The sequence below is a fragment of the Phragmites australis genome, chromosome 6 (assembly GCF_958298935.1).
Source record: "Phragmites australis chromosome 6, lpPhrAust1.1, whole genome shotgun sequence".
NCBI classification, from domain to species: Eukaryota; Viridiplantae; Streptophyta; class Magnoliopsida; order Poales; family Poaceae; genus Phragmites; species Phragmites australis.
In genome coordinates, this window is record NC_084926.1 from 20,160,672 (window position 1) to 20,186,805 (window position 26,134).

The 26,134-nt window shown below is 44.0% G+C and overlaps 3 protein-coding genes across 3 annotated transcripts; 1 reads left to right on the forward strand and 2 right to left on the reverse strand.

Annotated features, from left to right (window-relative positions):
- Positions 1-6,367: 6,367 nt before the first annotated feature.
- On the forward strand, positions 6,368-6,877 carry LOC133923056 (uncharacterized). The gene has a single exon (XM_062368513.1). The coding sequence runs from the start codon at positions 6,368-6,370 to the stop codon at positions 6,875-6,877; it is 510 nt and encodes a 169-aa protein (XP_062224497.1).
- Positions 6,878-9,750: 2,873 nt separating this feature from the next.
- Positions 9,751-13,170, reverse strand: LOC133922078 (probable glucuronosyltransferase Os02g0520750). Its single transcript, XM_062367241.1, has 4 exons — positions 12,577-13,170; positions 10,984-11,372; positions 10,571-10,812; positions 9,751-10,487 (listed from the first exon to the last, which is right to left on the reverse strand). Exons 1-4 carry the CDS (start codon positions 12,725-12,727, stop codon positions 9,974-9,976), a joined length of 1,296 nt encoding a protein of 431 aa, XP_062223225.1. The 5' UTR covers positions 12,728-13,170; the 3' UTR covers positions 9,751-9,973.
- Positions 13,171-14,651: 1,481 nt separating this feature from the next.
- On the reverse strand, positions 14,652-18,545 carry LOC133922079 (cytochrome b-c1 complex subunit Rieske, mitochondrial-like). Its single transcript, XM_062367242.1, has 2 exons — positions 18,196-18,545; positions 14,652-15,582 (listed from the first exon to the last, which is right to left on the reverse strand). The coding sequence occupies exons 1-2, from the start codon at positions 18,362-18,364 to the stop codon at positions 14,939-14,941; spliced, it is 813 nt and encodes a 270-aa protein (XP_062223226.1). The 5' UTR covers positions 18,365-18,545; the 3' UTR covers positions 14,652-14,938.
- Between the last annotated feature and the right edge of the window lie 7,589 nt (positions 18,546-26,134).

Below are 26,134 nucleotides of genomic sequence, written 5' to 3' on the forward strand. Positions count from 1 at the left end.
ATGCCTCGTTTCTACAAATTTAGTGGTACATGTTGGACAATAGAAACGATAGCCATTGGATCTTTTAGGATATCCAATAAAATGACAACTACCAGACTTAGAGTCTAATTTAACTATATGTGGATTAAAAGTCTTAGCTTTAGCAGGGCAACCTCACACAAATAAATAATTTAAGCTCAGATTTCTCTCAGTCCAAAATTCATAAGATAACATGGGTACTGACTTACTAGGAACCTAATTAATTATGTGTGAGACTGTATTTAATGCTTCTATCTTCAAACTGATTGGCAAACTGAATTACTAAGCATTATCCATATCATATCCATAAGTATATGGTTATGTCTTTTAGCTACTCCATTTTGCGGAGATTCACCAAGCATTGAATATTGGGCAACTATACTATTTTCTTGAAGAAATTTAGCAAAGGGGCCCGGAATTTGCCCAAAAGGAGGATGCCTCCTATAATATTCTCCACCTCGACCTGATCTCACTACCTTAATCTTTAAATTATGGTAATTTCCTACTTCGGTTTTAAAGATCTTACATTTATCGAGAGACTCAGAAGATCACGACTTGGGAAAATATATTCATAACGGGAGAAATCATCAGTGAATGTAATAAAAGAGTCATATCCATCCACCCATGTCACAGGAAAATGTCCACAAAGTCAGTGTGGATTAATTCTAAAGGTCATGTGCTTCATATGTCTCCTTTCTTAATTTGCTTAACATACTTTCTCTTAATAGAATCAATACTATGGTCTGAGTTAGAGAAGTATAAGGGATGGAGAATCTCTACTTTAATGAGACGTCTCATTCTCCCATTCAAAATGTGACCTAAATGACAGTGCAACAATTTTGATAAACTCTCATCATTTCTCATATGCTTATTAGTGATATCGCACACATTTATTGATTCAGAGGACTCATTTAAAGGAAGCATATAGAGTTTGTCTTTGTCTAATCGCAAGACTAACATTATTGGAATTAAACTTAATAACACATTTATGGTTCCTAAAATTACATTCAAATCCATCATCATCTTATAGAGAGAAAAAATAAGGTTCCTTCTCATGCTAGGAACATAAATGAAATTATTAAGATAGAGAGTGAAGCCACTCTTTAGCACTAATAGGAGAGTCCCAACAGCTTCAACATAAGCCTCATGTCTATTTGCAACTCTAAGACTTCACTCCCCTCTTTGTACCACCCTCACAGTAAGGAATCTCTATAAGGAATTAGTAACATGCGCAGTAACACCAGAGTCATAACAAGAAGCAATTCATCAACCATGAAAATTATATTCTTACCCTTTTTGACAAGCCATTCCTTAAAACTGTTGCAGTCCTTCTGAACATGCCCCTTTTTCTTACCAAAGAGGCATACAATGACTTTAGGATTAGCGGACTTGGACCCAGAAGACCCTAACTTGCTTACATCAGCCTTAGGCAAAAAAATTAACTTCATCTTAGACTTAACTTCGCCCTTTAACTTTCTCTTGTTCCCTGAGGTTGTGTTGACAAGATGAGCGAAATCTTTTCCCTCGGCCTTAAGTCGCCCCTCTTCCTAAATGTACATAGCTATGTGGTAACTCATAGATCACTTCTCCTTCTATGTATTATAATTGATCTTAAATGGACCAAACTCAACAGGAAGGAATGCCATAATGAAGTTAACTAATGAGCCCTCAGAAATCTCCATGTCCATGTACTTGAATTTTGCGGCCATATTGTTCATAGTAATGATATGTCTCTAACACCACTTCTACCTCATACTTAGTGGTGAGTATTTTCATGATCACTGTGCTAGCATAAACTTTTGAGAAGCTCTTGAACTAATCCTCCACTAAAGTAAAGTATTTCTTTGCACCTTTGGACTTAGGGATTGCTCCCCTAATCCCAACTGGTATTGTACTCTTCATGATCACTAAGGACATACTGTTGGACCGCTCCCACTTTTCCTTAACAATCTCATAGACCATACTTTTCTTGACAAGGTCTGGATCATTAGTGGTTGTATCAGGAGCAATGGGTGTAGATTCCTGAAGTGCAATTTTAGGATCCATAACCTCAAGGATAATAAGAATTTACTCTTTCCAAGAAGCAAAATAGTTCCAATAAGTTGTTGTATTCCATTAAGGTACCCAAAAATAGCTAAAGGATTCATGGCTGAATTAAAATATTAAATTAGTAATTATGTAAAGTCCCAAAAGTTAAGTAATTATATGCATGAAATTAACCCTACGTTGATCTGATTAATAACATGCTAATGATATAATAAGGTTTAATAATTTTAATCTGCATCATTGTTTGGTAGAAACAAGAAAGAACATAATTATCTCATAGACGGGGAATTAGTTCTAATACTATATGATTATAAACAACTTTGGTCAACATGAAACCATGAACCATCAAAATTAATTTCATTATTCCCCAAAATTAGTTCTAGTCCCAAATCAAAATTTTCTGTTGGTTCTAATTTAATCTGAGACACAATACTCATGAATTAAATTGAATCAACATATAATCAGAATAGGCAATAGCAAGTAACTAAATGTGGAATAAAATAAATAACATAAAACAACCTAAATAGATGTAATAGTAAAATGATCCTGTAGCAATTCGGACTACACATTAGTAATGGCCCAGCCCAAAATATTGGCGCTAATACATTCCCAAAACAAAACATGCCCATTGCAGTGTAGACCAGCCCGCTTATGCACGCGTGATGAATTAGGCCGAAAGGAATTCGTGGCCCGACCCATAACTGATATGCCGTCACCCCTAACTACCTCTCGAACTAGGTTAGTTCCTAATCTGAAAAATGGGAAAACCCTAACTACCTAGCCGAACGGTGATGACACGTTCACAATGGCGGTGGTGTGCGCAGTGGTGAGATGATTCCGCTTCAGCGTGAGATGGAGAGTGCAACACGCTGGGCATTTGTGGCAACAACATTGGTGCATGCTTTGGCGACAGCGAGCACACGACAAGTAAAGCTGAGGCCAAAGCGGAGGGCAGCAAAGGAAGCCTTAGCTCCACAAAAAGGTACTAGTGCTCTCTGATTTCTTATTGATTCAAGCCTTGATTCATGAGCTAGGGTTTCGGCAAATTGAGGAATAATTACTATGCAACCAAATTAAAGGTTTTTTTCTCTTTTCTATTCTGTTCTCTGCAATTGCTACCTGAAGAATGCGAATTGATAGCAAATTTACATCAATAAACGCAGGATGAACATGATTTGATCAAAACCCAAACTAACAGGGGGGTTCATATGAAAAGGAGAATTTAAGCTAGAACCAAGGAATTCGGATCCATTTGCGCATGATTCATGAAATTAGATCTAATCAGGCTCTGATACCAAGTATTAGATTTAAAACTCATCTAAGTATAGGATTTTCACTAATATCATGAAAAACAACACTTAATTATGGCTAATGACATGATTAGATCTTGGTGGCAAGGCTGCCCCTCTTCATATAGCGTGAAACTGACATGGACCTAACCATTTTCTGTTTAGCCCCCAATCATAGGTGCTTGAATTAATTAACCTCCTAATGACAGCTTATTCTCGTAATTAATTATGCTGCACTTCAACTGCTAGGTTAATTACGGATTAGGCAAGATGACATTAATCTAACACCTCTCTAATGCACTTGAGACAATAAAATATTCTTCAATAATTTCATTCATCCTCTCATCACCCACCAATGGCATCACATATATTGTGGCATGACGTTTGTACTAACCAACCTGACTCCTCTCCTCTTTTTGCTTTCACCATCCAAAATAGATCCCATTTTGGGACATTAATTGGTTTTGGTTTGCAAATAGACGTCGATTTGGGCTTGAGAAATTGTTTCCCCACCAAATGCCTCTATTGATTGCTCTATTGGTAACAGTGATCGATATACGCGTACCCAATAAGTTGAGGGCTTGAGGCATAGCACTGATTTTGTCGTTGTCGTACGTGTAGGGGTAGAAGGACGATGGATCCGGTCTGCTGCTTGGAGTAATTGGTCCTCCTGCACCTCTGCATGCCGACATGCCGCAATCAAAAATCAAGAATCATGACCAGCAGGTTCGTCTTGAACTCGCGGTCCATCGCCGTCGGCTTTTCTCCAGCGCCACAAAGGTCGGCCATATGCATGACGGCGAACTGGCGATGTGAACCCAGCCCTAATTGAGTTGGTCGAAAGAAATGGCCGGTCTCGACGACTTGTGCTAGCTGGCTGCTGCAAAATATTAATACGGTCGGATGCCATTGCTTGGTCGTTCGGTCAAGCGCATTCGATGCGCTGCTGCCCTGCCCAGCCACCCCAGATCAGCGAAGCTTCTGCATGCGCTGCCTTCTTTCGACGTCGTCGGATTTTATCGATTCCCGAGTAGTCTTGGATGGATCTCCAGATGGACTCGTTCAAACGCTTGTGCTCAGTAACGCCGACGCGCGCTTCCAGCGAGACACCAGTACCGTCCACGTTCGAGAACGATTGCGAGATCGGCCGATCCGTCCGTCCCATCCATGCTAGACGTGCGTGCATGGGCGGAGACAGCGACCGTGCGCGGACGTACGTGCCCGCGGGACACGCTGCCGACCACGCAACGTCGACATGCAGAAGCGTCCGTGAAGATGACTTTTCCCTGTTTAGATCCGACCTGATGACAATCATGCTCGGGCCAGCATGACCAGATGCATGGAGCCGCCACCTCGGCACGTTGGGCTGGCATGGATACGGCCCATTTAAAAAGCACGGCACGTGAAAGGGAGCGGCATGGCATCTTTGGCCCGCTAGGCACGAATGGCTCATTTGCCCAATCCGCGGCCTCTGTCAGTCCACCCGTCCCACCTGCCGGCCTGAGGGATGCTCCTTCGCGTGCGCGGCCACGGCCAGCGGGGCGGACAGGCTAGGCCACGCGCCCGCGCCCACGCGGCCAAGCCTGTGCGCTCGGCCGCATGCTTTCTGGCTGGCTGGCTGGCTGCTGCACGCCCACAGCTGCATGCATGCTGGCTATTGGCCTGGTGCACAAAAAAAAGCATGGATATTTCTTTTTTACGTGTATAACATCTTTCCATATTTTTACTAATATTTTCTGATAGTTTTTAGATTTTTCCTATTTTTTCTGAATTTTTCAAATATTTATTTCCTAAACGGGCTTCTAGTGCCTTATGGGCCACTTGGAACTAATGGGCTAAATGTGTCCAATGTGGCAACAAGGCCCACCTGGCCTACCGTGGCACGTGCCGGCCTAGCACGAGCGGCACGGCTCCCGCATGGTGCATAGCTAGGCCGTGCCGAGCTTCTAGGGGAACCAACAAACAAGTCTAAGTGATTCACTACCCAAATCTACTCATAAATCATTTGCACCGTAATATACAATAAGCTGCGTAGACGTGCCAATCGAGATGGGCGCAAAAACCTTTGAGAAGATGCTTGCGACAATCATTTGGAGTATGAACTTTACATAGCGTCTCCAATACCAATAGCTAACCCAATTGATAACCCTTTTGATAAAATAGATATATCGTTTTCTCCTAATTTAATATGGATCAATATGTAATACGGTATTAAAAGTACACGAGTATTTTAAACTGACTACATATAAGTAGGTAGCTTTTCTCTGTTTTTACAGTAACTCTTCTCCACGTAGACAAAAATACGATGTAGATGTCTTGCTGACATAAATTGTTGGAGACGTCCTCGGCTTGGAGAGAATTGTTCTTTACGCTACACACTGAATCCAGCTTTTAGAATTCTCGCCAATAACTTCTCCCAGCTCCAAAGTTTATACTCTGAATTTATTGGAGACAAGTCTTACCTCCAGCGCTGTGTCTGAGCACTCATCAAGAGACAAGAATAACGTAGCCTGTGCATGCACGATCATGGTGCCGAACCAAGAAAATGCTCGACATGTACCTTTGCATAACGATAACGCTGAATTCGGCGTAAGTTGATTCCCGGTATAACCAAAAATTACAAAAAAGCGAAAATTTACCCCCAAAAAAAATGATACGAGTGGGATTTGAACCCACACCCTTCCGGAACAAAACCTTAATTTGGCGCCTTAGACCAACTCGGACATCTCATCGACGATGAAGGATGCAGTACATAACATTATTATTAATAATTCTACAGATCACACGTCTTTCATGAGTGCATCCGTCCACCACCACCCGTATCGTGTGTGCGTGTGCGCTGAAAAGCAACCCAATCACACACCAAAAACGCAACCCCAAGAGAGCACGCCACGCCGAATCGCCGCAAGATTGAGCCCCCTATATAAACCCTCCAAACAACACGTAACAACCCACACAGCCCCGCGAATCAAACCGATCACTCCACGAGCCACCTTGTGTACGAGTGCACGACCATGGCGCGTCCTACTAGCGCCAGCTCTCTCCTGGTGCTCCTCCTCCTCGCGCTGGCCGGCCTCTCCGACCTCGCGTCCGCCGCTGCGAGGCCCGTGGCCATCGCCCGCGACGGAAACAACGCCGCGGCGCTTCTGTCGTCGTCCCCGGCGGCGGCCGTCGGCGACGCGGAGGACGACCTGAACGGCATGATGCAGTGCATGCTGGGGTGCTTCACGCAGGTGTTCGGGTGCTCGCTCGGGTGCATGGGAAAGGGCCCCGACCTGCCGCTCTGCGTCATCAGCTGCGACCAGAAGAGCATCGTCTGCATGGTGAAATGCGGCCTCACGCCGTCCCCGCCCAAGCCCACGCCGCCGGGGCCCAAGCCGCCATCGCCCAAGCCGCCGTCACCCAAGCCGCCAGCGCCCAAGCCGCCCACGCCCGCGCCGCCGACGCCAAAGCCGCCCGCGCCCGGTCCGCCATACACCCCGCCGTACTCCGTCGCCGGCCGCAAGACCGAGACATCCGCCTGAATATGCCGACGTGCTCTCAACTGATACATCGTACAAGTACATATATTCCATGCATGACACGAGTATAGTATACGTATATACATGTTCAGCTTTTTAACTTGATCAATTATGCAGCTGCAATGTGTTACAGTGTTAGTATGCCCAGAGTACAGGGCGTGTCGAAGGGTCATGATTAATGAGTAGTATATGTAGACAATCTGATCAATGTACCTTGGTGTTGTATTCAAATGTAATGCTATTTGTAAGTGTGAAACTGCTGCTCAGAAAGTGTCAGGTAGCTGATACTCCATGCAAGCATAAAATTAAGCTTGATCGCGTCGCTCGCCATCTCTCCAGTCTTACAAAACTTCCGTAAAGATGGTCAATTGACTGCACAAAATCAGGTCAATGCAGTTCTTCAATACATTCCTCCGAATATCAATCGTAAACAAACAAACACTTCTGAAGATGACACATTCATCGCTGAAAGAAAATAGTTCAGAGGAAGGGGGAACCGAACCGTGGCCACCACCCTCGGAATACTTTTCCGGCAGCCCCTGCCGTCAACCTACGTCGTCTCCGGCGCTGCGTGCCAACATTGCTCCTGACTGGTAATTACCTCGTCCAGTGGCGCGTCTACTGTGACACGTGCCGCACCAGGTTCGAGACCAACGTCACCATTTACCTCAAGGGTGCATCCAGTGCACAGCAAATCAGAAAATTCAGCAGCAAAAAATGAAACCTCACATTAAATTTGTAGGATCAGAGTGGTGACCGGAGGGGATGAATAGACGTCTCAATATATCTTAAAATTAAGCGAAAAATAAAAGGTAGAGAGAAACTAATTGCTACGGCAATCTCCCAGTGTGGTTCTCATGGGTGTAAATGAGCTTTAGATTTTATTGGTACATGTGCCATGAGTCATCACCATAGAAAGATAACAATTTGAAGGAAAAAATATTTGATCCAACAAAAAGAACTATAAAAGAAGAAATTCTTCAAGTTGATGATCTACAGACCAGAAAATTTATGACTCACTTGTATATATTTGTATATAAATTTTATACCTCTAGCAACAAGAAAAATAATTTCTCGATGTGAGAAAATTTTAGCTCAACAACTGAAACGAAAACCCAACTGAAAAGAAAGAAACGCGTAATAAAGCAAGGAAGTCAATAGAAAGAGATGAATTTAAGCACACAGGAGAGAAAAACTTCATTTAATAAGAGGACACCCTATTTTCGATAGAATTACAAGATAGTTTTCTCAAAAAAGCTCTTACATATTACAAAGGCTAAACTCTAATTTCTTTTTCTCTAAAACCTAACACTTAAGGTTCAAATGGCTAACTCAAACCCCTCCTACAGTCCTACCTCTCTATTTATAGATTTAGGGAGGTTACTTAGCACTTAAATATTTTTTTTTCAAAATACCCCTCTCTTTTAATTGCCTCCCACCTACCATCAGAATTTTTTAGTTCATTTTTCACTCCGTCCATCGAACCGCCGTGACTTCTTCATGACTTAGCTTCACCTCAACGCAAGCTTCGCGATGATGCCACGTACACTCCATCCTTCTACGGTTTTGATACCAAACTGCGAAACTGTTTTGCACGTTTCTCAAAGCGTAACTCACATCCACTTGCTTACACATTAAGCAAGTGATTCGATGTCGACGTGTGTACTCCGTCTTGCGATCTTGACCACCGGTAAGTCTCTCCCGCTCTTGATCCATTGGGTCACCTTGTCACTTGCACCGCTATCCCATTCGCTTAACTTTGTCAACATATCATCTCCATCTATATTCTCATGCTTTGCTCGCTCTTTACATGCACAACTCAGAACTACCCTTGACTCTGCCTGACCTCCTCGATTGTTCGGTACCAAGCACCCTGCTTGACCTCGATTATCTCACCGTCAACCACCAAGTTGCGTCCATCACCTACAACACTAGACAAGTAAACATGCATCTCCAACACCATTAATGATTAGTCAAAATCAAAATTCTATTGAAAGAGACATCGCATAGAAAACGTGAACATCGGATGTTCCGACGTTATCACCTCCTCAACGCTGGATCATCCGGCGTGTTTAATCTAGTAGTCCGACCATCTTATAACCGTTCTGCAAGAAATGCTTCGATGTATTCATCATATCATCGTTGGACCATCCAGCGTGTACTTCTTCTCCGGACCAGCCATCTTACAACCTCCCTACAAGAAATGCTTCGACGCATCCGACGTTCATTCCTTTGAGCATCGGACCATCTGGCGAGTATAAGTTCACCAGAGCCAGTTTGTAACCTCTCTCCAAGAAAAGCTCCGGCGTTCACATCACTCCATCGCCGGATCTTCTGGTGTTCACTTCAATTATTGCCTCTAGCTTGAAATACTTCGGCGTGAAAATTTCCTAAGTGCCAGACCATTCAGCGCGTTCAAATATCTCATTACCGGATCATCTGGCGTGAACAATTTTTCTGAACTCAAAGATAAAAACGTCAATTCCATTTTTCTTTGAAACTTTGGTTAATCATACTCATAATTGCAACACATATACATACTTATATAATCCTAAAATCCTCAAAGCAAATCAACAATATTATTACTCATCACATATAAACTAAGACGTATTTTAACCGATTTCTCAAAATTTGCTATTGCTGAACTCTTGGCAACAGTCGCCAACAAGGTCAGGTTAGAGTGCTGGCACTTCGGCCCCAGCAACATAGAGCGTTCCGTCGACGGCATGACCAAGGAAAAGGAGACCAGGATACAAAATATGAATCTGTAGATTTAATCTGTAATCTGTTGTTATTACTAGCAAAGGTATACACTATAGACTGAGGTATAGGCAAACTGGATCTCTAGCATAAGTTCGCTAACATCACAAACGGACTTCCACACAAGACCACGCTCATTTCATTTCTTTAATCATTTATACAATTACAAAGTTACAACCCGTTCCATAGAATCAGCATTAGAGATTTCAGTGCCATCAAACCACATACACCACACTTATAAATATGGATATCAACTAATTCTATGGAACTAACCCACGGAAATGCAGAATTTCAGTATAATTAGCAGGGAAAGACTAATCTTGCAGTGAAGCTCTCCTGCTACCAAGGCTTCAGATCTCCGACAGGCCCAGCTGTCCAGTTGAGACGCTTTTCGCCTGGCTGCAAGTGTACATTCTGCGAGTGTGGCAGCTTGCGAGCAAGGCCGTTGAGGATCTGATGGAATGCGTCTCGAGGTTGGGCTGGCTGTGGGAACAGCATGGCCTTCTTCATAGATGGATTGGCAAGCAATCTTTGCTTCCTTAGAATATCGTCAATTGGAATGGAAGTGAGAATTGTGTCTAGCATTGGAACATCCTCCTCATCAACAAATACACCGATCTCCTCCCATGGGATCGCATCAGCAAATGGTAGAACAATGTCGTCAGCTATGATGACTGGAATGCAGCCGAAAACCACAGCCTCCACCAACCTAGGGCTCCATGGTGCCCATCCCAATGGGCACAAGCAGAAGACTGCACGCTGCATATCTTCATAGTAAGTGGCGGGATGTTCTGTAGAGATGTCAAAGAGAGGATTGTTCTTGAAGTTCTCCCACAGTGAAGCTCGGGCACCTCTGTATAACGTTACACTGAAATTAGCAACTAGAACCACGACATCATGGGAGCATATATCAGAAGATCCTACACGTATACTTACCTCGCATAGTACCCACCCTCAGGATCATTCCCATTGTCATAGAACAGGCCCCTGAAGTAAACAAAGATTGAACGGGGAGTGTCAGGGGGAATCAAGTGAGCCTGCATTTTCTGTGGAGGTGCATATGGTGGTATAATGATAGAACCCTCCTTCAAGCAGACATGGTTCTTCTGTCCAAAAGTTTGGACCAATGTAGCACGACGGAGCATTGGAAGAATTCCACGTTCAATAGCCTTTTCTTCCTGTAAAGCCAGATGAAGATTGCACATGTAAGTTAGGAATAATGGCAACTGTATGCAGGAACTATCGTGTAGAACCTATCTCTGCTAAAATTCCTACTTCATGGAGAACTGAAATACTGGCAAGTGATAAGGTATGGCAACTAGAAAATGGCACGACCAATATGTCCTCACCTGATAGTGAAAGCATGCCCCAAAATCATGTGGAACAACAAAGAAGTGGTCAGCTCCATCAGTCCTGTTCCAGAAAGGCCACTTGTTCGAAATAAACTGGATTGCACTTCTCATCATCCTTGGGGACTTGAATGGCAGTGGAAGTCCAGCTGGAGTAAGATCACAAGTGGTGTAAACTGGGGTGTAGAACCAATCGGCCTCTTCTGGGTTGAGTGTTCGCACCGCACTAGAGAGCAAGAAACGATGCATGAATATTTCAGCGGCAAACATGTGATTGAGGCATCGTGGATCCTTGGTGACAATCCTCTTGTTGTACTTGCTTGGCAAGTCATAGATGAAAACCTTCAACCTTCCAACAGGATTGTCTTCTAGCACATCACCAGCACTTCCTGCAGGCAAATGCTCTTCGCTTAGTAACAGCATGCAAGATCCTCCATGAACCAAGTACGCAGAAAGCTAATGAACAGATCCTAAAGAAAGGCAATCATGAAGCCATATCAAACAAAACATGGTACTCAGGTATAATGACATGTTCATGAGGAGAAAAAGGTGGCAACACAACATAGGTCTAGGGAAGTCCAAATTTTCGACAAATCATTCGAGCACGATTGATTTAATTCATATTCATGGTCATGCATCATTCTGCAATATTTTTCCCATTGGCTGATCCTCATCACTTCTTTTTGGCACATTTAGAATTTATGGATAACCGCCAGTCCCACATCTGTTGCTTAAATGGAGAAATAATGGCACAAGCATGAAATAGATTGATCTGCATATCTCAATGTCATGGTAGTTGAAACAGACATTGTCAATGGCATTACTCTGCAGGTTGCGCAGGCAGATATTATTGGCTAAGCTATGAACCGCCAACTGTGTAGCACTTGGAAAAGAAGAGACAAAAGAAGGATGGAGCGAGCCTATTCCAAACAATAGAGCTCAACATTTCCTAATTTTAGTATGTACTTCATTGACAGTAGAATGCTCTGTTCTGATGGTAACTCCATATTTTTTGGGAGATTATATGTCTCAAAAACAATCAGACTTGACCCATTGACCACTTAAAGAGCACTACAAAATTGGCACAAACTTTCACTGAAGCATCTTTTTTGTTTGAAAAAGACGTCAATGCAGCTCAAAAATCAAATTTTGCACATAATCAGGCAGCTCTTGAAACTGTACATCTGTAGCAAGGTTGTGTAGAGTATCCACTAGGAACTGCGAATTCACCACCAATTCATCATCGTAGTTCCTAGTGGATACATGAGATTATTTCCAGCCGACGAATTACAGAACGGTCACCATAATTTAACATAGAGCAGGTTTATCGTATTAAGAATCTAACCCAGCAATAACATCCATCCCAAGTTCCCAACTTTGAAGCAAGAAAAGGCTTTGAAAGAAATCTACAGGTGAGCTGAACAGCTGAACCCAATTCAGCAAATCCCCAAGCTGACCTTGCTCACGATTATAATGGGAAAACTTGAACTAATACTCATCTCAATTCACAAGCAATCCATAAGACAAATAATCAGACATTTCCGCCACAAAAAGTTGAGGAGGTCGGGACCAGAGAGAGCAAGACGCGATCACCTGCGATGCGCTCGGTGTTCCCCTGAGCCGCCCGGCCAGCCACCTCTGCTTCCATCGCTGCGGACGCCGCCGACGATGAGAGGAGACACGAGAGGGAAGCGACCACGAGGAGGACCGCAGCGAGGCGCCACGCCGCCCTCGCCCCCATCATGGCCGCCACCTCCCACAACTAACTCGGTGAAGAGATTCTGCTGATGGTGGGAGGAGAAGGAGAAACCGCGCCGAAGCTTCTGGAAGAAGTGAGGGCTCGATCAGGAGAGAGAGAGAGAGAGAGAGAGAGAGAGAGAGAGAGAGAGAGAGAGGTTGATCTGCTGCTGGGACTGCGATGAGGAAGCAAACAAGGGTAGAGCCTAGAGGGCGAGAAGATGAAGGAAGAGCCAAACAGGGGTTTTGTTGCTTCTGAGGACAAATTTGCAGAGAGAGAGAGAGGGGAATGAGTAGGTGAAACACCATTGACCAGGAGCACCTTGATTTGTGATGGCCTCGTTTCGAAGAAGAGCGATTTTTTAAAACTATGCTTCGACTGGAAAAACTATCGCGAAGCTTCACTAAGAATCAATATTGTAACTACTATGGTGATTTATTTTGGAGGAGTTTGCTGTTTCTGTTTCTTTGGGCTTGTCATTGTTAATTGTTAAGTTAGTTTATGATGCTTCTTTTTCTTGCGAAATGCTAGATTGCGGAGAAGAAAGCCGGAAATTGAGGATTTTCTTGGACTTCTTTTCAGAGGAAGCAACCTAAAAGAACAATTTTGGTTGATTGTAAGCAAAGCAATCAGTGGTGCAGTTACTATGGTATTCATATTTTCTGAACAGTTAATTTCTCCTTCGATTCCCCCCCCCCCCCCCCCCGCTTTTTTTTTATCATCTCTCACGACAAAGTTTCGATATTGCAGTACTATGCTCGCAAAAGCATATTGCAGGTACATGGTGCATCGGTATTTTTGTGCGCAGAGCACTCAGGTTGCAAGGTGATAAACTATTTTGTTAGTCAGGAAGCAAACAAAATCACCAAACTAAGAAGTGTCAGGTGAAAGCACAGCCCCGTACTAGTAGGAAGAATTAGCAGGGAACATACTCGATGCACTTGTGTCCCTATCGGAACGGATCGATCAATGTGCTTGCGATTGCGACATGTGATCCGAAATGAATTGAATGAAGTGTCGTGTGATGGTTGAAAAGAACACTACGCTAATCTGATCTGACTTGTGATGGCAAATGGGATAGAGGCCCTGTTTGGGAGAGTTTCTGGCAGCTTTTGTTTCTCAGAAAAGCTGAGAAGTTTCCTAAACAGGCTGATTGCTGAGGAGTTTTTTTGACAAGCAAAAGCTGGTTTCTGATGAAATAAACTAAAAGCTAAAAGATTGGCTGAAGGTAGCTTTTTTGAAAAGCTGGTATGCTGAGAAGCTAAAAATTAAGTCTATAAGCTAAACCGTTTATCTCAGAAGCTATAAGCAGCTTTTCAGAAAAAATCCATAAGCTCCAGCTCCCCCAAACAGGGCCAGAGGACCCCATGTGGACTATACGAATTCAGTAAGGCTCTTGCTGAAATTGTACTGATTCTCCTAAAATTCTACGAAATCCTAAATTCAAATTCATGGCTAGGCTTCAAGATCTATTTATCCTAGAACCAAACTGCCAGTACATACTCGGATCCAGAGCATCAATGGAGTCCTGTTGGGTGAGTCGTGCGAGCGCATGGGCACGGTGCTGTGCGTGCGTGGTGAGCACGTCCAGAGTTTCACTAGTCCAGAAACAAGCTATTCCAAAGCATACTCAAATCCACAATCAATGAATGACGTTACCCTCTGAGTGCCTAACCCATCACGGGCAGACGTTTACATAGTCAGATAGCACTATCAAGAAATGTTACGTTGGATCACCAACATGTTAGTCCAGGCGCGTCCATCGTTGCACATAATGCGAAGCAAAGCTTCAACCTACCAAGAGAAGTTTCATTTTTATCAAGAGTTGCCAGCCATTGTGGCAACCTAACAGCAGGCGGCTTATCTTTTTCACATTATTACAGCATAATTCAACATACCATGAGGGCTATAAGAAGGGTACAACAACTCATCCAATCAATCTGAGAACAGAGCAGTTACTGACATATACGAGATTGAACGAAAAGGTCTGTGCCAGCTAAGGGATTACAATATCTTTCCTATTGTGCACAGGAAACAGAGACCCAAACTTGACCTTAATTAAAATATATCAAAGTAGCAGCAGGTTATTCATTACCATCTGGTGCCAGGAACAGCACTAAATTCAGATAACAGTCCATCAAAGGTATACCCAAGCAGCAAAAAGGTAATAGTCAAACCATAGGAAAATGACAGCGTCAAATACAACAGCCAGTACTCTCAGCCGATGAGAAGCTTGTTTTCTTCCATAAAGCTGTACGTTGGCACCTCAAGATTGAAGGGTGCTGGGCCCTTCCGGATCCTACCAGAGATGTCGTAGTGCGAACCATGGCATGGGCAGAACCAACCGCCAAAGTCTCCTGCGTTGGGGAGCGGAATGCAGCCCAGATGAGTGCAGACACCAATGACAACAAGCCACTCAGGGTTTTTCACACGCTCTGCATCCTGCTCTGGGTGACGGAGAGATGCGACATCAACGCTGTTGGCCAGCTTGATGTCATCCTCTGTCCTTCGCCTGATGAAAACTGGCTTGCCCCTCCACTTCACAGTCACTGTGGTGCCAGGATCGATGCTTGAGAGGTCAACCTCAATGGAGGCAAGCGCAAGCACGTCCTTACTAGCTGACATACTCAGGACGAATTTCAAGATGAGCAGACGCAACAAAGAGGCATAAATGAATCTCCCACCACTCAACACAAAGTAGGCAAATGCACGCTTGCTGGGGTCCCCGGGCGGGTAGCGCTCGTGGTTATACTCGTCATAGACGATTTTGGCACTTGGGTTCTTCATAGCTGCCACAGTTGCTGGGAGCTCAGCTAAGCCTGTATCCTGATTTCTTGGAACAAGAGTTTCAGCTGAGAACCCTGCATGGGGGAGCTATCAGATGACCTCATATCAATAGAATAACAAAAACAGTACAAAGACAACAGTAGCATTAGGGCGTCTCCAACAATATAGTCAGCTTGCTAGCTATAAGATTCTTCATGTCACTAGTAGATAGTACAATAGACAACCTCTCCAATGTACTAGCTATAGCATGCTCTTTAAAACTAATATTGGTCCATGTGTAATAGGATTATAAAGGTTTGCATGCTTCTTGGAATCCGCTATAGACTTAGATAGCTTTTATCTCTCTTTTCCTCCACGTAGGATAAATGCTGACATGCACTCTTATAGCTAGCTGATTTGGAATTGTTGGAGATGCCCTTATAATGTCTGAACACAATGGTATTTTAATGTCAAAAAATAGCACATGAAAAACTACAAACAAAACACTAAACTAGCATGAAAATAATCCACAATAGCAGAATAGAACACACTGCTAAACGTTCTGCTTGAACAATAGCACATCAAATTACTGAAAGATAGGATTACCATTGTAGTGGTGAATCTGAAGTTTTCTAGTGCCAAGTGTTCAATATTTCCTGTTGCCATCACTGCTCACTACCTATACACTATATGGGATAAACTGTCTTTACTTTCTTTTGTTACTTATGACCAGTCTTTAGCATTCCAAAAAAGGAACTATATTAAATCAGGTTTCTGTAAACAAATGCAGTACAATCAAACACAAGAGCATTATGCTAGAATTAAAACAGTAGTGTACTAACAAACATAGCTGATATTAACTTGTTAAGTAATCAACATATGACGATCCATATCAAGATTTGTTGACCACATAAAATGATAACAACATGGTTGATCTGTACACAGGGAAAAAAAAACTCAACCAACCTACAAGAAACTAGGTGGCATTATAAAATAAGAAGAAATAGGCATCCAAATTCGTGTCGAAGAGGACTCGAACTTGGGTGGTCTAGGTGTACATCCACATCCTCAACCAACTAAGCTAGGCTCAGTTCCTTACACAGAAAAGATAGAATGACGAAACAATTGAACTATACAGCTGACATTCTTAAAACATTCTAACAAACTGTGAAATTCAAAGACATCTCACAGCACATTCAGATAATACATGGCAAGTAATTATTTTTGCAGTAAGTTTGAAGTCAAGCTACACAGCATCATTAGTTTACATCATACAACTAAAAGAAATAGATTCATTTCGGAATCATCTCCGTTATATATACCAAGAAATCTAAAGATGTGAACCAAATAATAACAGTTCTAAGCAAGATAACAGGTTTTTAGTGGTTAAAGGTTTATGCCATGGAGAGAATCAAATGGACAAGAAGGCAAGAGCTGCCACATCTGCAGTAGTATAGCAATGGGATAATTTGAAACAAGGCGGGTCCAAATTTAAATGCACATGAGGGCCCTAACAAGTCCACCATGATAGTAGTAACAATGTAACTAGGTACAATCATAGAAGAGCATATATGGATATCAATTAGTTTACAGATATTAATTACTACATTGGCACATGGTTTGCTTTGGATGACAACATTTGAGCATAACAGTACATATGCCCTTAAATTTAACACTTGCCTCATGCACAAAACAATTATGTGGACTAGGAAATATTTGTACTAAATTAGAATAATAGATAGATTTAGAAGATTCACCAGAAGAAAATCAACTGAAAATGTCAACTGCAAATTAGACTGATCATTTCAGTAGAAGAAAAGAACTTAAGAACTCATGAAACAGTCAAGAAACAGATTTCTTTCAGTGTGTCAGATGTAAAGGTAAAAAACAGCCTTAGTGTATAGGAAAGAGACGACTAAAAAAAATAGTCCTGCTTGATATTAGCTCCAAAGAGCCAAATTAGGGTCGGAACTATCGCCACATGGATCAAGATATAATGGGATTTTTTTTCATTGGCTTTAAAACTATTATTATTTGGACTCCACTATTCACATCAATATGTTGTTGTGCATCCACTATCCACAGGAAAAATAAACTAAGAATAGTTTTGATACAAGAACAATATACCCACTGAGGTATGAGAATAACAGGGCGAACAAAAAAAATAGAAATATTAGCGTTCATGAGCCGATTGCTCCACCTTAAAGTGAATAGCAAGGAATTGTCCTTTATTCATTTTTGTGATTACAAGGACAAAGCGCGCACACAAATGACACAACACGCACATCAAGAGTCACACACATGTGACCCCACCCGCAATCACACGCCTAGAAATTCACATGGTGATACTGTTCGTGCAAACATAATTTGCATGAATTTCTGGAGCTACAGCACACGTTTCAGAATTCAGACTAAGCAGCTCAAAAGACATGCTCTTCCATTCCAATATACCATCCAGTCCCACCAGCTATCATGTGAAACAAAAACGAAACTCGTTCGTGAACCATGACTAACAAAACTTCTCGTCATAGCCCAAACCATCCCATCGCGATCGTCATTTTCTTTAAATTACAAGAACAAATGATGCATATCTCTCATCGCGATCTCGGAAACCCTAGGATTTGTAGTAGGATCACACCCGAATCTACCCGTCAATCCACGAGAGAGCAGATCAGAGCGAGGGCGAGAAGGGCGATTACAGTTCGTACCTCTGGTGGCGGCGAAGAAGGGGGAGTTGATGGAGAAGTACGGCTTGCGGTCACGTGAGGAATCATCGTCGTCGCGGGGTAGGGCGCCGGCGAGGGGACCCCGGGTGCCGGCGGCGGCGGGGCGCCAAGCGAGGGCGAACGAGAGACGCCTGCCCGCGACCCTGAGCATGGTGACGGACGGACGGTGGGCCGCGTCGCTCGCTGCTCGCCGGCTCCGGGGGATCGGGTGCTCCGGTTTGGTGGGTGAGATCGATTGGAGCGAGGCCAAGGGGACGAGACGAGGCGGAGGCCGCGTGCGTCTAATGCTGATGGGGGAGAAAAAGGCAGCGAGACAAATGAAGGAAGGAAGGAAAATACTGGGCCTTGCTTGGGCTGCGTACGCGTCTCGGCAGAACAATTGGTGTGAAACCAGAAGGATGCGATGCCGACGGTGGCATGGCGGTCTGAATTTTTTTATATATTTTTTTACAAAATTATCAAGATTATATATCCGTTTTAAAAATAATAAAATCTACCTACCGTCATCTGTCGAACGGATGACATATTGTGGGTCCTGACTAACAACGCATTTTAACGGGCGAGACCTTTCTCTCGCCTGTTGAACGGGTGATACATTCGTATAATTAGTTTTTTTTAATAAAATTTGTATTCGGTAAATTGAAAATATTGCATATTATTTTTCTCAAAAAAATTATTTAGTTGGTGTAAAAGTGTGTGGAATTTTTTTTATGAAATGACTGTGATAATACAAAATCTAATTTGTCGAACAATAGTAGTTATGAAGCACAAATATTATATAACCCGGTACGAAATTTACATACGATGATAAAATTACATGGGATATGGGTTTTTCATCGCTGCGCGAATGGACCATAACCGTAAAGAAATGACAATAAATATTAGTATGTACGGTACGTCTAAAGACTAACCTAATAGCATGCCGCTGCTAAACCTAACATGTCTTAGAGAATGAAAATATGTCAGGGTACAATAGATACTCTCTACTGAGTGTACCTAGGATATTTTTCCTTTCTTAGGGCATCAGGCTCTCACCTTAGCGCAACGGACCCTCTCCTGCTTCATCTCCCTCTCTGTTTCGTGTGCTTGAGCCACGGCGTGCTCCTTCATGGCGTTCCTGATGCGCTCCTCCTCGTGCCTCTTCATCCGTAGTTTCTCCTGATGTCACTCATACTCGTGGCGTTGATAAGCTTTCCTCTTCCACTGCATCTTCATATCCACCACCGCTTCTGGTCCTCATTTTGCTCCATGTCGAGCCATTGCATAAAGTCGCAGATAGGTGTAGGAGACTGGATAAAAGAAACAAGAGAGTAGATTAGTAAGAGAGTGAATGAAATCGTGTGAAAAGTACCACTTGAGTGATCTATGTCGCTATACCGGTGGGTAATCATATGGTCCATATCAAGGCTTGTCGTACTGGTAGTTAGCACACATGAAGAAGCGTAGGTCATATGTGTAGGATATGTCCTGGGACTCACAAAGCCTACAAGGGTCACCATAGAAGCACATTGATGGTTTAACCCCCTAGGGGATGAAAATCCCCCAATGTTTGTTGGGTGGGTTTGGTGGAGATAGGGAAGACATTGTAGTTGAGAGAGCTGAGGAAGGAGTGGTCTATCCATGGATGAGGGTGGGGTTATTTATAATAGATGAGGACTTGTGCATGGACTTAGTGCACGGGCTCGGCTGGGGGCTAGAGCATAGGATTCCCTGTGAAATCTGGAAAGTTATGGCATTGATGCTTGGCAGAGATTCTTTGCGGAAGCTGTTGCTTTGTGTGGTCATTTCATTCTGCAAAAGTTCAACAAGTAGTTATTATTGTCTCTGCATGTAAGGCAGGGAATCCAATAAAATCATTGGGCATAAAAAAAAGTATCGGTAGAATGATAAATCCCGATCATTTTATTGAAGAAAGTAAAGTACATTGCATATAAGGGTTATCGTAAGCATTTATTGCTTGTATGTGGCTACAGTACGTAAGCCAATATACCCCCATCAACGTTTTTATTGTATTTGCAAGTGTTATAATAGTAGGGTTTTTTGATGCAAAGGCTTTTTATTTTGAAAGTTGCAAGTGAACGATTTGAAAGGGAATATGACAACATGATGATCTTCCTTGGTATCGATCGAGAACGCAGTTAATAAAAATATGACTGATAATAAAGATCCCACATTAGCATCCAACATGATATGACAGGTACATAATATAAATACTAGCACAGAGTACACGTAAAACAGTAACATAGAGTACTACTACATAACACCTTGAAACTAACAATGATATAGAATCATACATGTTACGTCCCCTCTTAGGGACAACGCCCCTGATCGCATCTATCCTGGGGACCCTATGCCTCATCGCCGACACATGGTCACCTAAGTATGTTAGGCGGTCCGGTGGAACGACCGGCCGCTCAGGTCTGCCAGTGGGCGGTGGAGTGACGTAGTCATCCTGGGAGGGCTGAGTCCCCGGGAATAGCACACCAGGTAGCTATGATGCACCGAGCTCGTCGCTTTGTCCGACGATGAAGTTGTAAGCAGGGACCTGATTAATGTCTGCTAAGCAGCTCCATGTAGCTATCTTGTGCCTCTACTTTCAGGAGATCATCGAACTCTGCACATGGAACAACAAAGAAATCAAGTTACCACCGGTAAACCATGACATACATAACAATATGGCATGCATGAAGTGAGTATCCTACTTGCGCTGGGGATGCAAGAGCACAAAGGACCTGCGTCCACAGAGGAAGGGAGTGTCGCACCGTTGAAGGCGTAGAAGTGGCCAACGGAACTGTAGCAAGGGTGACCGGCGCCGAAGAATGAAAGCCGAGGAAACATGCCACTGTAGTGGGGGTGACCAGCAGCAGTGAAAGACCGCCTCACCATCGTAGGGGTCGAAGAGGAAGACAGTGTCGAAGACATCCTCGATGGCTCGGTGACGAAGGGTGGAACTACCGGTCGGTGCGACGGTGTGGTGAAAGTGGTAGACGGTTGTGCTGGCATCTGTGGCAACGATCATGGTCCCGTCGTAACGTTCGAGGACGAACTGCAGCTCAACGATCTTAAGTCCTTCGCCACGTTCCGGATAATCCGGCCAAATGACGTGCTCAACTCGATCCTAGGGACCTCACCCCCACTGTCAGGCGCAGTCTCGACACACGTGCCTCAACATCAATCTGGCGTAGTATATCCCTCTACAAAGATAAACTTCATCTCACTTCACAATTTTTAAGCTAACAATTGAGGTAAATGATGGATCGCGTAGGGTTATTCGTACCTCAAGCGAACGAGTCTGGTCCCTGTGCGTAGGGTCCGTGTCGCGCACATCCGTCACATGCCATGGAAACTCGGCTGGTGTGTATGTCACCCGAACCCGCTTCCGATGCACGAACCACAAGAGGTACTCCAGTACGCCTCCTCCGAGTGTGGTCACTCCTCATCCACGACGTGCTCGACAGCTGCGTCCCATTATTCAACCCATCTCTGCACACACGACGCAAACACGCTAGTGGAATGAGCCCCCCTCCGCGTCAACATGCGGAAGCATAAATCTGTGAATACAAGGTGTACACATAGATCGTATAAAAATATAATTACAATATTATGCACCTGTGTATGTTGATAGGCACCGACCTAGTCAACAGTAGCGGCCATGACTGGAACTTCTAAAACTGCCGCATCACGCAGATGTCGAAGACGAGGGCGCGAGTCGTGAGCCAATACACCCGGTCACGTAGACAGAGCACCGAAAGTCCAAACGAAGCACGTCGAAGTACCTCGGCCTACGTGTACGACCACCAGCGCACGCAGGTCTCACCCGTTTAGCAGGCGAGAACAAGGTCTCGTCTGTTGAACAGGCGAGAACAAGATCTCGCTCGCTAAACTCCCCGATTATTAAATACGCTGTTAGCCGGAGCTTACAAGATTTCACCCGTTCAATGGGCGAGACCTTGGTATCACCTGTTGAACGGACGAAGATAGGTAGATTTTGAAAATTTTAAACGGTATGTAATTTTGAATTTTTTTAAAAAAATATATAAAAAAATTCTGGCGGTCTCGGAGCCGGAGGACATGTCTTCGACGTGCTGGTCAGGCTGCCGGTGATGTCGCTGCGCTGGATTCGGTGCGTGTCCAAGGGATTGCGAGCCCTCATATCAGACCCGGCCTTCGCCCACTAGACAAGTTTTACCCGTCCGAGGCACCACGGTTTCCCCAGACGTCGCTCGAGCTGCGGGTGTTGCACACGGCTGACGGCAACGCCCTCAGGGTGGTCAAGGATGTCAAGAGCGCAAATGTGTGCACGGTGCCAGGGTAATTGACCCGGCGACCGGGCGGGTGGTCACGGTCGGCGGAGAGGCAGCCGACGAATATCCCAGAGCAGACTACAGCGGAATGAGCTACATGGGCATGCACCGTCATGATCCCCACTCGAATCAAACACTCAAATCACTCAAGAACACCAATTCCTCAAGCATCAGAGAGTTGTATTGCCCCCAACTGCGTTCTGCTACACAGCACTGGTACAAGTATAGAAAGAGAGAGAGAAGTACATATGGGGGAAGAAGCACTCTAGACTGATAGAAGAGCAAGGGATTGGGATTGGAGGAGCAGCATGGGGAGGGGATCTAGAAGAGAAGCTTCAGAGGAGGAAGACAGACGTGAGGAGGAAGAAGGTCTGTGATGTTTTGGTTCTTCATGTCCCGTTGTGATGTCGCTCGTCTCTTTTTATCTGGTCGTTTCCTCCAGCCGAGTGTGCCTAGAACCAGCCCAAAAGTCCAACCCGGGAGCCCAGTCGCGTGGCCCGCGAACGTGACATTCTCCCCTCCTTAAGATCATTGTCGAGCTTGAAACCACCAAGGTCCCCGATCATTTGCAACCATTCAATTCTGTATACAACCTGACAATCCACTACAAGCCTCTGAATGCCACTGCTGATACGCTCGTTGCTCTTTACCACCTGTGCTTTCAGCCAAGCAGAAGCATCATGGAACTGTTTACCATGGAAAGTGTAGAGTTTTTACCTCGTAGCACATGGGTTGAAGGTTTTGTGAGGGCCGTGGGGCAAGTACTTTGGGTCTGTCGCACCGTGGAGAGTTGATGCATTGAGCTATGAGGGGGAGTGGAGGATAGTGATGCATGGCTACGGATGACAAAAGGCTATTGGGCTCCACGACGCCAAACAGATGTCAACCTTTTGTTGCGGGAATCGAGCCCGTTGTCGTTGGATCCGAGCACCTCCACGTGAGATCAAGCTCCGCCATTGGGATCGAGCTGCTTCACACAGGATCAACTACTTATCGTCAGGTCCAAGCTCCTTCACTGTCGGCTGGGTCATCCTTCACGGTGTCGTCCAAGGACTGTGCACTGCTCGAACTACACAACTATGAGAGGGTCACCATACCAGATAGCATCTGAACACCCCGACGATCACCATGAGCCCAACACCATCATCGAGGTTGCCACTGCGCTGACTCAAGAGTCGATCAGTGTCCTGACACCAAATCAAAAGAAGAGAAAGTAGAATTGGGAATTTAGTAGATTGGAGGAGTCAGAATCTTTCTAGAGGACACCTAATTATTGGAATCAGAGGTGATAGGTGGCTCATATGTCGATTAATGGCTACTGATCCTCGATTTACCGTCCACGAACTTCCTAGCGCGCGACTGTTGCTTCGGTCGGAGTTGCCATCATGGCGTATTCGTGGTTCCTCTCGGTTGGTTCATCTCGGTCTTGACGGTATGATGCTGACTACCCTGGCTGCCTCCATTGCTTGTCGCACTCACTCATTGGCTGCATCCCGTCTTTGCTCTTTCCCTCTCTCACACTCATTGTTCACTCAATCTATTGAAGTTCAGTTCTAAATCTCTCTATCGCTTGCATGATTTGTTTGAAGAACTCAATATCCATATGAGCCACTCTCGATTTTCTACCGATTTGCATAGTAGATGCTTCATATTGCATTTTGGATGTAATTTTTGCTCACTTGCTATTAGGCACTGCCGATTTGCTTTTCAATTTGTACCAATTTTTCAAGAAGATGCATCAAATGCCATTTAGATTAACATGTACTCCCTCTGTTCAATAATACAAGGCATATTTTGTTTTGACTTGATTTTCAAAGTTAGACTTTGCCTATTATTTTCTCACAAAATATATAGTTTATGGCTACAAAATCAATATAGTGTGAAAGAGTTTTGAAATATGAATCTAGTTGTATAATTGTTATACACTAAATATACTTATAATTTGATTAATTATTGATCAAAATATATAAAGTTAACTTTTTAAAATAAAATACGTCTTGTATTTTTGAACGGAGGGAGTATTTGCTTTTTGAAGGAATATAAGGTTTAGGATGAGTACTGATGGAATGAACCAATTTGGTGACATGAGCAATGCACATAGCACTTGGTTTGTGCTTTTCTATATCTACAATCTTCCTCCTTAGTTGTGTATGAAACAGAAGTACCTTATAATGACGATATTTATCCTAAGGCCGAAGCAACCTAGTAATGATATAGATGTGTTCCTATGACTACTGACAGAAGATATTGTAATGTTGTGAAAAGAAGGTGTTCATGTGTGGGATGAGAACAAATGAGAGTACTTCAACCTACGTGCCTTGTTGCTCATGACCATCAATAATTGACCGGCCCTTGGAAACCTATATGCACAGACTATCAAAGGATCCCAAGCTTGTACATAGTGCTACAATGAAACTAAGATCCTATGACTGAATAAGTTACGCAAAATGGTGTACCTGCATCACCGGCGGTTCTTATGCAAGGGTCACAGATATTGCAAGCTAAAAAAACATTTTCTTGGGACAAAGGAGGGTTGCGCTCCAAAAACTCGTAGCGGGCAACATGTCTATAATATGGTTAAGTGTGTCCAAGTTATTCTTGGGAAGAGGAAGGATGCACCGAGGAGTTGTGAGAAGGTGATGTGGAAAAAGTGATCAATATTTTCGGACTTGCCTTATTGGAAGGATCTAGACGTTTGGCATTGCATTGATGTCATGCACATAGAGAAGCATGTGTGTCATAGCATTGTTGGTCTCTTATTGAATTGTCACGGGATGATCACTGACAATGAATTCGGGGTGTACCGGATGATGGACGCGTTGATCCATATTTCCGGAGGTTGGATCTAATGGACTCAAGATCACGAGGATTTTATCCAAGTTCAGGCCTCCCGTAGGATAATAGCCTTACGTCTTTTGTATTTTCTTATGAATTGGATGAACTAGTTGCAAAATGTCTTCTGTGTCTTTACAAACTTGGTCCCCCCCTTTATATACAAGGGAAAAATGTGTACATACAAACAAACCATGCCAAATTTTGTGGCAGACCTATACCTGACGAAGCCAACTACCCCTAACCATCATGGCAATGGATAGTCACGCTTGTTCCACTCTGGTCATCTGGCACGCCCTGTCTCATCCACTGAACACCGTCACGCTCACATGTGAGGCCATACTATAGCATTAAATGCTACGGATGGATCACTGCACAACGCGCCTGCCCACGACCTTGCTCACCGAAAGGGAGCACCTGGGGAAAGAAAACACTCGAGTGGATGATATTAAATGTGATTCAACTGGTTAGGTGAGTACCTGCTCTATGACTAGAACTAGTCGTAGGGTTTTGATCTGCGACCAGGGAACTGGTCACAGGAGCCCTGTCCTGGTCACAAGGCCTTAGTCTTGAGGGTGTTTGTCCATCGGTTGACACGTGATAGCATGGGGCCCGCTGGGTGCGGCACTCCCTTACTTATTACGCCCGATAGTAGCCCCCATGCTCCATCACAGATGTGATGGACTGAGTGGTTTGCCATAGTATACCATGACCACTGTGCACCACGTGGTCATTGTCGGGTCTAGTAGCACGACTTGGGCCCCAGGTGAGCATAAGTTGTCCGA

Bases quoted from the DNA above. Each gene is read 5' to 3' on its own strand.
- LOC133922079 (XM_062367242.1), bottom strand. From the start codon at position 18,364: ATGCTCAGGGTCGCGGGCAGGCGTCTCTCGTTCGCCCTCGCTTGGCGC. The intron at 15,583-18,195 runs GTACGAACTGTA...TCCCCCATGCAG, and splicing joins CTTCTTCGCCGCCACCAGAG to GGTTCTCAGCTGAAACTCTT.
- LOC133922078 (XM_062367241.1), bottom strand. From the start codon at position 12,727: ATGATGGGGGCGAGGGCGGCGTGGCGCCTCGCTGCGGTCCTCCTCGTG. The intron at 10,813-10,983 runs GTGAGGACATAT...CTGGCTTTACAG, and splicing joins GGGCATGCTTTCACTATCAG to GAAGAAAAGGCTATTGAACG. The intron at 10,488-10,570 runs GTAAGTATACGT...AACGTTATACAG, and splicing joins GAGGGTGGGTACTATGCGAG to AGGTGCCCGAGCTTCACTGT.
- LOC133923056 (XM_062368513.1), top strand. From the start codon at position 6,368: ATGGCGCGTCCTACTAGCGCCAGCTCTCTCCTGGTGCTCCTCCTCCTC.